The 15,631-nt window shown below is 43.5% G+C and overlaps 2 protein-coding genes across 6 annotated transcripts in view; one reads left to right on the top strand and one right to left on the bottom strand.

Moving 5' to 3' along the window:
- The window catches only part of IDUA (alpha-L-iduronidase), a 214,126-nt gene that overhangs the window by 186,601 nt on the left and 11,894 nt on the right, over positions 1–15,631 (bottom strand). The window lies entirely within an intron of this gene.
- SLC26A1 (solute carrier family 26 member 1) overlaps positions 1–15,631 on the top strand; it is a 61,644-nt gene that overhangs the window by 41,521 nt on the left and 4,492 nt on the right. For both annotated transcript variants that reach the window (XM_073542199.1, XM_073542210.1), the window contains exon 2: positions 12,351–12,997. In XM_073542199.1, the coding sequence (XP_073398300.1) occupies positions 12,377–12,997 (621 nt within the window). In that variant the 5' untranslated portion in view covers positions 12,351–12,376. The remainder of the gene's footprint in view (positions 1–12,350; positions 12,998–15,631) is intronic.

A 15,631-nucleotide genomic window follows, 5' to 3' on the forward strand; every position in this document is an offset into this window, starting at 1 on the left:
GACCAAATAATACCACATACAGGGGACACATATGGCCAAACCACATATCACCACATAGTGACCAAATAATACTACAATAATGATCATGAATAAAATCCAAAACACTAATAACACAGATATTACCACTGGTGACATTATACACAGGAGCTCAGTATTATGTCAGTGTACAGGTAATACAGCTTGGTAGGGAAGATGTCCAGCAACAGTTCCGGAGAGGTACAGTAAGTGTTAAAAACAACTATTTGTTTCAAAAGATGATTCCAATTTATTTTTCTTTTATTTTTTTGTATCATATTAGTAAAAATTGTATATCCCTGGGAACGCACCAGACTGACGCATTTCAAACTACTTGTTCTTAGGCATAGTATCCGGCATGGTTGTTAACATGGCTGCCGAGCTATCAAAGGCCGAACGTTGACATCAGTGCCCATCACACAGCAGTGACGGTCATTGCCCACCCGACGTTCCCGGAGGCCATCTTAACATTAGTTGTATGCCTCTGATAGGCCCATGGTCGTTACCACGGCTACAGGCAGGTCCCCACTATATTCAACACAGGGGCCCACTGAGGACCCAGGAGGATCGTTTGGTGTCCAGGCAGGCCAGTCCAACGCTAGGAAAATGAGGAATACGTAATATAAATAAAAACGGTCAAAAAGTGAGGAATGGGGCAAATAAATCAATGCATGGTAATTTATCTGAAATCAGTATCATGCTGATCTTCAAGAATGAAGGCCTTCAGCCAGGGGGGTAACTACCATTGTCGCAGTGCTCTCCACTGCGACCGGGCCCGGGGGGAGTTAGGGGCCTCACAGGTCAGACCATGTTATCTCCGAACCGTCCCGATTCTCGCGGGATAGTCCCGTTTTTCACTCCCCCCGCGTCCCACACTGAGCCGACACGCCCCCCCATGCACCCCATCCTCGTCCTCCCAGATAGACCCACCGCAGCCCCCCCCTGCAATGAAGTCCTAGGCTGTTCTGTGTGCACAGGACCTGTGATGAGGTCACTGAAGGGGAGGAGTCAGGGGTCACATGATCAGGAGCCTTGTCTGCAGGACTCTGCTGTGCTGGTTGTCATGATGCTGGATGAGGTAAAGTTTCTGTGTGGGGTCAGGAGGGGTTTACAGGGTGGATGTAGCAAACCTGTGTGTACGAGGTGTACGGAGAGATGTGCATGGGGTGTGCAGAGCGGAGCCGTGTGTACGAGGGGAGCGGAACCTCGTGTACAAGATGTACAGAGCGGAGCCGCGTGTGTACGAGGTGTACGGAGCGGAGCCGCGGGTGTACGAGGTGTACGGAGCGGAGCCGCGTGTGTACGAGGTGTACGGAGCGGAGCCGCGTGTGTACGAGGCGTACGGAGCGGAGCCGCGTGTGTACGAGGTGTACGGAGTGGAGCAGCGTGTGTACGAGGTGTACGGAGCGGAGCAGCGTGTACGAGGTGTACGGAGCGGAGCAGCGTGTACGAGGTGTACGGAGCGGAGCCGCATGTGTGCGAGGTGTACGGAGCGGAGCCGCGTGTGTGCGAGGTGTACAGAGCGGAGCAGCGTGTACGAGGTGTACGGAGCGGAGCTGTGTGTGTACGAGGTGGACGAAGCGGAGATGTGCATGTATTTTGGCATGGAGGGGGGCCCCATTTGAAAGTTCGTACCGGGGACCATAACTTTGTAGTTACGCCACTGCCTTCAGCATACAAAAGTGAAATAAAGCACTGCAAGACAAGTTTCTTAAAAAGCTCAAACTTTTTTTCAGATTGAAAATATACAAAATACAGTAGATGTTAGTGGGCTGATGCATTTCATGTGTGCACTCCCATAGGCACATCCATGACTAAGCACATGCTCATCTGAAATGAATACAGCAAGAACCAGATATAGCAAGTGCTGGTTATATATCTAAGAGAGTGCTCACCTGAAATGCGTTACTCTGGTGTTGCTGTCTGTGAAGCCTATGTGGTATAGTTTTAGTCTGATTAAATCAAGTTTGGGTTTTTTACATACCCTTTATCTTCCAAAATGTACCTTTCAGGTTATCCCTCAACTACCCTCACTAGTCTTCCCTTCTTTTAAGGTCCATGCCGTCAGACTCTATACCCCCTTCTCCATGAGAGTGACGGTGGTGTATCGTCCTCCCGGCCCTTGTCAACAGTTCCTGGATCATTTTGCCACTTGGCTTCCACATTTTCTCTCCTGTGACATCCCTATCCTCATCATGGGAGATTTCAACGTCCCCATTGCTCTTCCCCTCTCCCAATCTGCTACTCACCTTTTATCTCTAACCTCCTTGTTTGGCCTTTCGCAGCTTACTAATTCTCCAACGCATGAAGACGGAAACTCCCTCGACTTGGTCTTCTCTCAGGTTTGTGCAGTGGATGATTTTGCAAACTCCCCTGTCCCGTTCTCTGACCACAATCTTCTTTCAATCTCTATCAAGAATTGCCAGGCTGCTCAGGTCACCCCCACTGTCCAGACTTATAGAAATATACAGGCCATTAACACCCAGAAACTTATGAAGAACTTGCAGTCTTCATTGGTCCCTATCTCCTCCCTCTCATGTCCTGATTCTGCATTGAAGCATTACAATGAAACACTTCAAAGTGCCCTGGATGAATTTGCACATCCTATAAATAGAACACCACAACACAGACGGCGACCACCCTGGCTCACCCTGCAAACACGTTTCCTGCAGCGGTGCTCCAGGTGCGTCGAACGTCTGTGGAGAAAATCCAATCTACACAAAGATTTCATCCATTATAAGTTTATGCTTAGAAGATACAACACTGCCCTTCACCTCTCCAAACAAACCTATTTCAACACCCTCATCACCTCACTGTCCAATAACCCTAAACGTCTCTGACACTTTTCATTCTCTACTCAACCCAAGAGTACAGGCCCCAACCACGGAGCTCCGAGCTGACGATCTGGCCAATTACTTCAAAGAAAAAATTGACCAGATCCGACAGGAAATTATCTCCCAATCACCTCATACCATGCACTGTCCTCCCTCCCCCCCTGCATCTAGCTCACTTTCTGATTTTGAACCAGTCACAGAAGTAAGCAGGCTCCTTGCATCTTCTCGCCCAACCACTTGCACCAGTGACCCATTTCCGTCAAATCTCCTCCAGTCCCTTTCCCCTGCTGTCACCCCTCACCTAACTAAAATATTTAACCTCTCTCTCTTCTGGTATCTTTCCCTCCTCATTTAAGCATGCCATCATACATCCACTACTTAAAAAACCATCCCTCGACCAAAACTGTGCCGCTAACTACAGACCTGTCTCTAATCTTCCCTTCATCTCTAAACTCCTGGAATGCCTGTCCACTCCCATCTTATCCACTATCTTTTTGATAACTCTTCTCGACCCTCTCCAATCCGGTTTCCGCTCTTTACACTCTACTGAAACTGCCCTCACTAAAGTCTCTAATGATCTACTAACAGCTAAATCAAATGGTCATTACTCCATGCTAATTCTCTTGGATCTCTCTGCAGCATTCGACACTGTGGATCATCAGCTCCTCCTCACTATGCTCCGTTCCATTGGCCTCAAGGACACAGTCCTCTCCTGGTTCTCCGCCTATCTCTCTGACCGCTCCTTTACTGTATCTTTTGCCGGTTCCTCCTCCTCTCACCTTCCCCTTACTGTTGGGGCTCCTCAAGGATCGGTTCTAGGGCCCCTCCTCTTCTCCTTGTACACTGCCCCTATTGGTCAAATAATCAGTAGATTTGGTTTCCAGTATCATCTCTATGCTGATGACACCCAATTATACGCTTCTTCTCCTGACATCACGCCAGCCTTTCTAGAAAACACCGGCAACTCACTAAATGCAGTGTCTAACATCATGTCCTCACTATATCTGAAACTGAACCTGTCAAAGACTGAACTCCTTGTGTTTCCTCCCTCTACTAATGTACCTATACCCGACATTGCCATTTCCGTGTGTGGTTCCACTATTACTCCCCAGCAACATGCCTGTCTTGGGGTCATACTTGACTCCGAGCTTTCCTTTGCCCCCCACATTCGATCACTGGCTCGTTCTTGTCACCTGCACCTCAAAAACATTTCTAGAATTCGATCTTTTCTTACTTTTGACTCCGAAAAAACTCTTACTGTTTCTCTTATTCATTCTCGTCTTGACTATTGTAACTCTCTTCTAATCGGTCTCCCTCTTACCAAACTCTCCCCTATCCAATCTGTCTTGAATGCTGCAGCCAGGATCATATTCCTCGCCAATCGTTACACCGATGCCTCTACCTTGTGCCAGTCATTACACTGGCTACCCATCCACTCCAGAATCCAGTACAAACTTATACCCTCACCCACAAAGCACTCCATGGCTCAACACCACCCTACATCTCCTCCCTTGTTTCAGTATACCACCCTACCCGTGCCCTCCGTTCTGCTGATGACCTGAGGTTAGCATCCTCAATAATCAGAACCTCCCACTCCCGTCTCCAAGACTTTACACATGCTGCGCCAATTCTTTGGAATGCACTTCCCAGGTCAATACGATTAGTCCCCAATCCCAACAATTTTAAGCGTGCCCTGAAAATGCATTTATTCAGACTTTTCCTACCGCCTCAACACATTAACCTAATCTATCCCTGGGTGGCACATTCAAAAGTTTTACCATAACCAGGTTTCCCGCATCATGTTCCCACATGCTTTATGCAACCATTAGCCCTCTGTGTCTGTACTGTTACACACTTAACATTATGGCTGATCCAAACAATCAGGGGAATTGTTACCACCCACCTTTCGTGTCTACCTCTTTCCTAATAGACTGTAAGCTTGCGAGCAGGGCCCTCATTCCTCTTGGTATTTGTTATAATCTATGTGATTATTGTTATGCTGTAATGTCTATTGTCTGTACAAATCCCCTCTGAAATGTAAAGTGCTGTGAAATATGTCGGCGCTATAGAAATAAAATGTATTATTATTATCTTCTGGAGCCACTCTATCTATACACTTGTTGGTCAGGTCTACTGATTTCTGTATCACTGGAGGTTCCTTTTCCTCACATCCATTCCCCATGATGCCGGAAGCGTGAACTTTCTTTATCGTATATCTCTTATATAAAAGGTTGTGGATGTATTCTAAAACTTTTGCATGAGGAACTAAGAGAACTTATTCTCTTCCCGTTGTCTGTCTAATATTAAATACAATTTATGACTGCATCTAGTACACATTTGCATTGGTATTGAAATGTGGATAATAGTCAAAAAATCAGCAATGTGGGACAATGGTGTCAGTAATTTAGCTTTTTTTTATATCGTTATATTCATAATTATGCAAGACTTACAAGGGAAAAATCGCGAAGGCTTGGCAGCGCCATCTTGGAGGAAATTTTTTTTTCTTCTCTAGCAAGATGGCGCCGCTGGCGCATGCGCATTAGCAGCTATCAGATGACCTCTATATACACCTCTATGTCAAGCTGTGTGGTGTTGCTTACATACACTGACGGTTTAAGCACCTCTTGATTATAATTGTCTTGACTAAAGGTACTGTCACACTTAGCGATGTACCAGCGATCCCGACCAGCGATATGACGCGGTCAGGATCGCTGGTACATCACTAAGTGGTCGCTAGTGAGCTGCCACACAGTCAGATCTCACGGGGGTCGCTACTTAGGCCTCTTTCACACTTCAGTTATTTGCATCAGTTACAATCCGCCAAAAAGGCAGACAAGCGGATCCGTTCTCAACTGATGTGAACGGATGGCACAGGATCCGTTTTTAGACGGATCCTGAAAATGAGGAAATTTAGAGGAATCGCTGGCCGGGAAGGAGAGAGAGAGAGAGATTTTTTGTCCGGCACCCAGACAGAATTTGGGGTTAATTCAGTGTCTGGAGGATCTGCCGGCCAAAAAAAGTTGCAAGCTCCGTTTGGAAATCTTTGAGGATGTTGACGGACACTAACATTGTGGCGGATCCTCAAAAAAACGGATGCAATGGACGGCAATCAGTCAGGATCCGCCAATAATGAAAGTCAATGGGGAAAAAAACGGATCCGCAAAGAAAAATAGCGGATCCTTTTTTTTCAAAATTGGCGGATCTTGACTGATTGTCAAAAACGGAAGTGTGAAAGAGGCCTTACCTGTCACACTAGGCGATCCTGCGTCCTCCCGCCTGGCTCCACAGGAAGCGCCGCAGGAAGCTGATGACGAGAAACAGTCCTGGACGTTCTCGCGCGATCAGCGATAACCAGCTGGGGAGCCGGTCGTAGGTATCAGACACAGCGATATCGCTAGCAATATCGCTATAATGTCACAAGTTATAGCGATATTGCTAGCGATATCGCTTAGTGTGACAGGCCCTTAAATCAGCTACAGCACAGCTTGCATTCTAGTCCAACTCCTCCCCCTCTTGTGATGATCAGCTCACTGTCTATACACAATCTACATACAGAATTTGGTGGGGGCAGAGGCAACTTTCTCAGCTCTGCTGAGATACATCATTGGATTCAGGGTCTCTACACCCACATTATGCTGTTCTTAGATGAGGTAGCAAAAAACCTGGTGGTGACAGATTCCCTTTAAGGCTCCCACACCTAATACAGTCATATGTTAAAGTTTGGGCACCCCTATTAATGTTAACCTTTTTTCTTTATGACAATTCTGGTTTTTGCAACAGCTATTTCAGTTTCATATATCTAATAACTGATGGACTCCGTTATATTTCTGGATTCAAATGAGGTTTATTGTACTAACAGAAAATGTGCAATCTGCATTTTAACAAAATTTGACCGGTGCAAAAGTATGGGCACCTCAACATAAAAGTGACATTAATATTTCATAGATCCTCCTTTTGCAAAAATAACAGCCTCTAGTCGCTTCCTGTAGCTATTAATGAGTTCCTGGATGAAGGTATTTGTGACCATTCCTGTTTACAAAACAATTCCAGTTCAGTTAAGTTTGATGGTCGCCGAGCATGGACAGCCCGCTTCAAATCATCCCACAGATGTTCAATGATATTCAGGTCTGGGGACTGGGATGGCCATTCCAGAACATTGTAATTGTTCCTCTGCATGAATGCCTGAGTAGATTTGGAGCGGTGTTTTGGATCATTGTCTTGCTGAAATATCCATCCCCTGCGTAACTTCAACTTCGTCACTGATTCTTGCACATTATTGTCAAGAATCTGCTGATACTGAGTTGAATCCATGCGACCCTCAACTTTAACAAGATTCCCTATGCCGGCATTGGCCACACAGCCCCAAAGCATGATGGAACCTCCACCAAAGTTTCCTGTGGGTAGCAAGTGTTTTTCTTGGAATGCTGTGTTTTTTAGCCTCCATGCATAACGCCTTTTCGTATGACCAAACAACTCAATCTTTGTTTCATCAGTCCACAGGATCTTCTTCCAAAATGTAACTGGCTTGTCCAAATGTGCTTTTGCATACCTCAGGTGACTCTGTTTGTGGCGTGCTTGCAGAAAAGGCTTCTTTCGCATCACTCTCCCATACAGCTTCTCCTTGTGCAAAGTGCGCTGTATTGTTGACCGATGCTCAGTGACACCATCTGCAGCAAGATGATGCTGCAGGTCTTTGGAGGTGGTCTGTGGATTGTCCTTGACTGTTCTCACCATTCTTCTTCTCTGCCTTTCTGATATTTTTCTTGGCCTGCCACTTCTGGCCTTAACAAGAACTGTACCTGTGTTCTTCCATTTCCTTACTATGTTCCTTACAGTGGAAACTGACAGGTTAAATCTCTGAGACAACTTTTTGTATCCTTCCCCTGAAAAGCTATGTTGAATGATCTTTGTTTTCAGATCATTTGAGAGTTGTTTTGAGGAGCCCATGATGCCACTCTTCATAGGAGAATCAAATAGGAGAACTACTTGCAAGTGGCCACCTTAAATACCTTTTCTCATGATTTGATACACCTGGATATGAAGTTCAAAGCTCAGTGAGGTTACAAAACCAATTTAGTGCTTCAGGAAGTCAGTAAAAAGTAGTTAGGAGTGTTCAAATCAAGAAAATGATAAGGGTGCCCATACTTTTGCACCGGTCAAATTTTGTTTAAATGCAGATTGCACATTTTCTGTTAGTACAATAAACCTCATTTGAATCCAGAAATATAACTGAGTCCATCGGTTATTAGATATATGAAATTGAAATAGCTGTTGCAAAAACCAAAATTGTTATAAAGAAAAAAGGTTAACATTAATAGGGGTGCCCAAACTTTAACATATGACTGTAGATGGCTGTCAAATGAACAATGGTTTGGCCGATTGCTTGGCCCAAAGCCAACTCTGCCATACACAGGAGCACTCGTTCAGCCAAGCGCTCCTGTTTTCTATGTGAGAAAGCCGTTAATGAACACGTCAACTGGCGTCTTAGAATCATAGAATCATAGAATTGTAGAGTTGGAAGGGACCTCCTGGGCCATCTGGTCCAACCCCCTGCTCAAAGCAGGATTCGCTAAATCATCCCAGTCAGATGTCTGTCCAGCCTCTGTTTGAAGACTTCCATTGAAGGAGAACTCACCACTTCTCGTGGCAGCCTGTTCCACTCATTGATCACTCTAACTGTCAAAAAGTTTTTTCTAATATCTAATCTGTGTCTCCTCCCATTCAGTTTCATCCCATTGCTTCTAGTCTTTCCTTGTGCAAATGAGAATAAAGTTGATCCTTCTACAATGTGACAGCCCTTTAGATATTTGTAGACAGCTATTAAGTCTCCTCTCAGTCTTCTCTTTTGCAAACTAAACATTCCCAAATCCTGCAACCTTTCCTCATAAGACAGGGTTTGCAGACCGGTCACCATTCTGGTCGCTCTTTTCTGAACTTGCTCCAGTTTGTTGATGTCTTTTTTAAAATGTGGTGCCCAAAATTGAACACAATATTCCAGATGAGGTCTGACCAAAGAGGAGTAGAGGGAAATAATGACTTCACGTGATCTAGACTGTATGCTTCTGTTAATACATCCTAGAATTGCATTTGCCTTTTTTGCTGCTGCATCACACTGTTGACTCATATTCAGTCTGTGATCTATTAGTATACCCAAGTCTTTTTCACATGTGCTGTCACTTAGCCCTATTCCTCCCATTCTATATATGCTTTTTCCATTTTTATTGCCCAGATGTAGTACTTTGCATTTCTCCCTGTTAAAAACCATTCTGTTAGTTGCTGCCCACTTCTCCAGTTTTATCTCCGAGAGAACAATGTGATTGGCAGAACGAAATTGGACATGCTCGATCAACATCTTCCCCAACCATCAGTTGGCCGGCGCCTCCAGACGCGTTAGTTTCCCGAACCCATCTATATTAGCAGGTTCGGTTGATGTTAGTATAATCTGTATGGAGGCCTTTCAGCTGACATTATATAATGTATGCACTGTGGATAGTGTTTGCCACTGTTGTAGATACTCTTTACAGTAGGTTGCATTCTCCATGGCTGCATTTGTTATACATAAAATATAACTAGTGCCATAATTTCCAATATTATCCATCGCTGATCTACTATATTACCACATTTGGTATTATTATACAAATACTATCATACAAGCCCAGAGGCTTGGACTATTTTGCATGTAGTACACAACTATATCTGCTCTTTATTATAGCAGATATCATTGTGCCCTTCAGTAGTGTAGAAAACGATCCTAAAGAGGAAATGAAGAAAATCATTTCCCAATTTGGTGCTATTTGTGAGCAGTGTGTATCATGATTTAGTTTACATACAGTGCTCAAAATAATGAAGGGAACACTAAAATACCACATCCTAGATATCACTGAATTAAAAATTTCAGTTGCAAATCTTTATTCATTACATAGTAGAATGTGTTGAGAACAATAAAACTTCATATTATATAGAAGATGGCAGCTGCTAACAGTGAACAAATGAGAGTCTTAATGCAGGAAAGCTTCCAGGAGCTCTTAAATGAGCAGATTAACCCCTGCACTGCTAAAATAAACCTGTATCATTTATTATAAAGGTGAAGTGCTTCTGAACAGTGCAAGAGTAGGATAAAACAGACACTGCGGTCTTCTGGCACTTCTCTTTCGCAGTAAAACCTTGACAGGATTTTTGCCCTCTTATGGTCCCCCCTCCACGTCTCCTGGTGTACTAGCCTGTTTCCTGCTACCTGCTCTGGACACTGTGCTGACACAGCTACCCTTCTTGCTAGAGCTTGCACTGATGTACCATCCTGGATGAGCTGCACTACCTCAGCAACTTCTGAGGGTTGTACACCACCTCATGCTACTGTACCTCTAGGGGTGAGAGCAATGACAAAATTCAAGAGAGACCAAAACAACAGCCAAAAATGATGAGAACAGAGAAATGGTCTGTGGTCACCCCCGGCAGAACCACTCCTTTATAGGGGTGTCTTGCTAATTGCCTATCATTAGGGGTGTCTTGCTAATTGCCTATCATTTCTACCTGTTGTCTGTTCCATTTGTACAACAGTAGGAGAAGTGCGATTGACTTCGAGTTACACTGTGCTATTTAAGTGTTCCATTTGTTTTTTTCAGCAGTGTATTTGTGTCATCATTAATGTGACCAAAATGGTCATCAAGATACAATCTATAGATATAGCAATACCAGCAATAAGTATTCAGTCCTTTATAATTTTACATTTTGAAGCACAGCCTTTGTTTTGTTCTTAAGACATAATTGGAGTAGCAGGTCATTAATATTGCTCTATATTATTACAATTGGTAAACTAGCTTTAAAAAGAAGGCCAATTCACTGGCAACGTAACATTAAACAGAGCTTTGGCAGCTTTTATACTTTGCAGCTACTTTTTCTGTAGTAAAATGGATTTTTCAGCGATGTTTTTAAAAAGTTGAAAAACTGCATTTTTGTCCCCAAATGTGGCAAAGAAAAAATGCAATGTGATAGCAACAAATAAATGCAGGGTTTGGAAGCATTAAGGTATGCTTTCAATAATACCATAATAGTCACAAGGTAAGCTGCAGGTGACAGCAGTATACTTGCGAGCTATGTGTGCTAGGTTGCTTATTTGCCATCAAATCACTAAATTATTGCAACAACTAACAGACAAATCTTACACGCTTTTTGATCACACAACTTGTATGAATGAGGCCTGATATCACAAGACCAAAGTCATCATGTAGCCCTAACTAAAGTACGAGTAATTCTGAGCTTATTTTTAAATCACACAACTTAAATAATTAAACTCCCATATTAATTACAGGGTTTCTATATCACATTTGTAAGTGGATCTATCTTAATACCATGCTGTCCTGCCTAAGGGCAGTATGGTATGGGGTAGATCTGGGTAGTATTCATATCACAAAAAAAAAATCCTTCATCAATTATCTAATAGCACAAAAACAAGGGTATTACTTACCGGTAATGTGTTTTTTCGTAACCCATGATGGCACCACGGGAATATAAGGGTGTCGCCATGGGTGACTGAAAAGCATGGGTATTACTCACCGGTAACGTGCTTTTTAATAACCCATGACGGCACCCTTTTATTCCCGTGGTGCAGTCATGGGTGACTGAAAAAACAATATATCACCGTTATGGGTTGGCTAAAGTGACTGGTGCTTACTACTTGCAAGAACTTAGCAAATATAAAAGTTGTCTATGATGAGGTTTTCTCTGTTCAATGCATTTAAGACTAAAATCCAGATTTAGAACATTGCACTAAATATTCAAAAAAAAGTTATTTTAATTATTTTTTTTTAATAAATCAGTAGTTCACATGAAAATAAGACACTTTGTAATATATCTTATCAGAGAAATCTGCTTTTTCCGTCAGGACTGATCATTCATTCTCAATTCATTGTTGAAATCTGTAAAATCTGTATGCAGTGAAGACAGATTTTCATATTACTGAAATAGGAGATGATAGTTGGTGCTTTTAAGATTCTATGGAGAAGGGAGACAGAAGGAGGAGCTAGAGGCAGACACAGACAAGTTCTTCTGAAATGACGGTTACACCCATAGAACTCTGTGAGCACCAACTGTCATCTCCTATTTCGGTAAAGGGAAAATTGGTCTCACAGAAGATTCTACACGAGAATTTTGAGCATGACTGATTGGTCCTGGCAAAGATAGAAGTGGATTTAATTTATAAGGTATATTACACAGTTTCTGAATTTCATATGTACTATTGATTTATTTAAAAATAATATATATATATTCTTTCTAAGATGGTAATATGCATTAAATTTAATGATTGTCCCAAGATCTATCGTCTATCGTCTGCTGGTTCACCCCAACAGTGGGATAATACTCATGTTCTAGGTGTCAGCCAATACTAATGGGGAAGTAGGGGAGATGTTCTAGAACAAAAGCAGAGAGAAGCAAATATGTAGACATGTTATATACTGCTACCTGACATCTGTAAATCATTTTTGTTTTGTTTTTTTTGTCTAGTGCTAAATGATACAAGTAGAATAAAAATGAAGAGCGAGACTGAAAAAAATGAAATAGACGAACAACCAACATACAACCATCTGCATCTGGAAAGAAAAGCCAATAATCGCGTGACGATCTGGAAGTCTCTGAAAACCAAGCTAAAAAACAAATGTACTTGCAACACCAGAAAAGTCAAGAAAGGAATCACAGGATTTCTACCTGTAATTCGATGGCTTCCAAAATACAACATCAGAGAGAACACATGGGGAGATGTAATGTCAGGTTTGATTATTGGCATTATATTGGTGCCTCAAGCCATCGCTTATTGCCTGTTAGCAGGCCTGAAACCCATTTACGGCTTGTACACGTCCTTCTTTGCCAACTTAATTTATTTTATAATGGGGACCTCGCGGCATGTGTCTGTGGGAATTTTCAGCTTGATCAGCTTGATGGTTGGTCAGGTTGTAGATCGAGAAGTGCAGCTGGCGGGTTTTGACCTGGATGATGATGTTTTGAAGAATATAAAAGATGGAAATACAACGGACTTGATCATGAACATCACAATGGTCAACTTTACAATTGGCCCGCTGAACATTGAATGTGGGAAGGAATGCTATGCCATCAGTATAGCAGCAGCGCTGACGTTTATAGCTGGTATATATCAGGTATGGCTCTATACATCTTTGAAGATTTGTCTAATATCACTTGGTGGACGGGGCATTAAAGGGATTGTCCACCACTGAGGAAATAATTGGCAAGCTCTATGGCTTGTTGAATCCTAACAGTGTGTAATGTACACACTGCTACAATCTGTCTTCGCATGCCGGTTCGGGCCATCATCATGTGACCACAAGTGAGCGCTTTGCATGGCGGTGATCACGTGGCAGCTAGGGCACCAGACGCTTTGTTCAATAGATTCCATTGAGAAGCAGCTGAGATTCTTATCAGCACGTGACCGCAACGATGCAAATCGCACACTTGTGGTCACCACGAGAGCATTTCTTATAAAAAAAAGTTACAAGAATCAATCACCGTATAGTTCACTAAAAGTGTTAAATATGGAATTAACATTAGCCACACAACCAAAAACCTATTGATTGAAAAAAATGGGTGAGGGGTTCAACAAAGCTACATCTACAATGCCTCTTGGCCGCTTTGACATTTTTATGGTTCTTTATGAAGATTGAATGCATTTGCTATAATGTATAAAAAATCAGTGTCTTACAGAGTAAGGCCTCATAAATGTACTTTACGATTATGACAGATTGTACAATAAAGGAATAAACTTACAATATAAAATGGGTAAGGAAAGGTCACGCTGCTCATGAGAGGGCAGGTTGAGTTTTATTCCCACACAATCTTAAAGAGAAACACCAATGAGAATTAGCTATTCATTTTCCATTCTGGAGTCTAACTAATGAATATGCCCCGCAAGCACAGATCTTACTTGGCAGTGCCCAAATAAGCATGGACAGTCGTCTGTTTAGAGGTGATTGTTTTTGGATCTCATTCTCTTGTACCAATCTGGCTGGGTCAATCCTATACTGCAGAAACGCTTTTGGTGGAGACAATGTTGTGTGGGAGTCTGAATTAAGAGAGATCTACATGGCACACAATGGGCTTTAGGCATAACTGTTCCAGGCCCTACCCAGCACAGATGCCTGATACCTTAAAGGGAACCTGTCACCCCCCCAGGGTGTTTTTAAGGAAAGAGCCACCTTCAGCAGCACTAAGGCTGCATTCTGTGAAGGTGGCTCTTCTGTTTCTGATCCCTAGTAATGCTGAAATATTGACTTTTATAAATAGGTCCTCATACCTGTAATGCGTCCCATAGGTATGGTGGGTCCCCATGTATCAGCCGTCTGCCAGCCATCCATCCATCATGCCTCTGTTGTGTCTGGGTGCCGCCTCCTCCTGTGTAGTATGCCTGTGCTGTGACAACTCTAGCTGCGCCTTCCCCCATCCCCCTTCCTCCTCTTTCTTTTTCCTCACAGAGGACAGATTCCACACTCTAACTTCCTGTCTCCACTTGAGCCCCCAATTAAAAAAAAGAAAGCAGTTCAGCACTTCATTTCACTCCAAGGTGGCTAGAAAGGGCAGAATCATTATTTTAAAGGGGATATCTGGGACTTTAAAAGAAATAAAAAAATGTACCTAAGCACTAACAGGCAGGTAGTTGCTATTTAACTGCCTGCCTGTACAGAGTCCATCGCCGCTCTGTGCCATGATTCAGAAGCCTTTGATGACGTCACGTCTACACAGTGCAGGCTTCTTTTCCGGTCCACTCTGTCGATGTGGCCTAAATGGGGGAACCGCCTGTCAAACAGAATGACCTCAGAAGTCCCAACTCGTCGAGTCAGCAGAGGCAGCTGATTTCCCAGCAGGAGCGGTCTGTGAACACTCTGTGCCGGGGAAAAATGGCACCGTGCACGGCAGGCAGGCAAGTTGCAATGATCTGCCTGTTCGTGTTTAGTAACACTTAGAAAGTTGCCAACAGAGCGTTATTGTTTCAGGCTAATTCTGATGCTAGGGTATGGAACTGGATGGCATATTCTCCCACTGAATTAGTCTCTTGTTTTAACTAGTGCAGAGAGTCAATGGCAGAGGGAACTCGAATTGCTTCATCAAACACTCTTCAACTTTCCACAATGAAGGGTAAAAGTCAGTACATCATAAAAACTGACAAAGACACCGCACTACACTTGCTCATTGAGCCAGTGCACGTGTCCTGAGTACAGAAGCAGTGCTAAGAGTTACCTGGGGAGCAGGGCAGCAGAGGTGACAAAGCGTGCTACAAGCTAATAGTGTCATGGTCCAGTCAGCGCTGGAAAGTAAAGAGGCACGGGACCTGCGGACACTGAAAATGAGCAAGCTTGCACAGGACCTATGGTCATGTGACTGCAAGGGGGTGGGGCTTAGCGTCAGAGAAGCCAGAGAACTCAGATTATGGCAAAGCAGAAGTCATGCACAGTACAGACCAGCGAGGTACAGGAGGGATAAACAGACGGGAGGTCAGACAAAGCCAAAGGTCATACACAGGATATCAGTACAGTACCAGGGAGGAGACAGAGCGGATAATCAGGGCCAAGCAGAGATCAAAACCAAACAGACATAGGAGGTACCAGGCAGAATCCAAAGCGATATCCAGGGAACAGACCGAGTCATACACAGAGAATCAAGTAACCAGAACAAAGCACTAACACACTCAGGGGTCACCACACAATGCCAAGGGTGAAAGTATAACTGACAGGGATGGGAGCGTCCTGAGGCTATAAGAAGCCTCCCCCAGAACCAGGGAG

The sequence above is a fragment of the Dendrobates tinctorius genome, unplaced genomic scaffold (genome assembly GCF_039654945.1).
Source record: "Dendrobates tinctorius isolate UK_male_01 unplaced genomic scaffold, ASM3965494v1 ptg000011l, whole genome shotgun sequence".
NCBI lineage: Eukaryota > Metazoa > Chordata > Amphibia > Anura > Dendrobatidae > Dendrobates > Dendrobates tinctorius.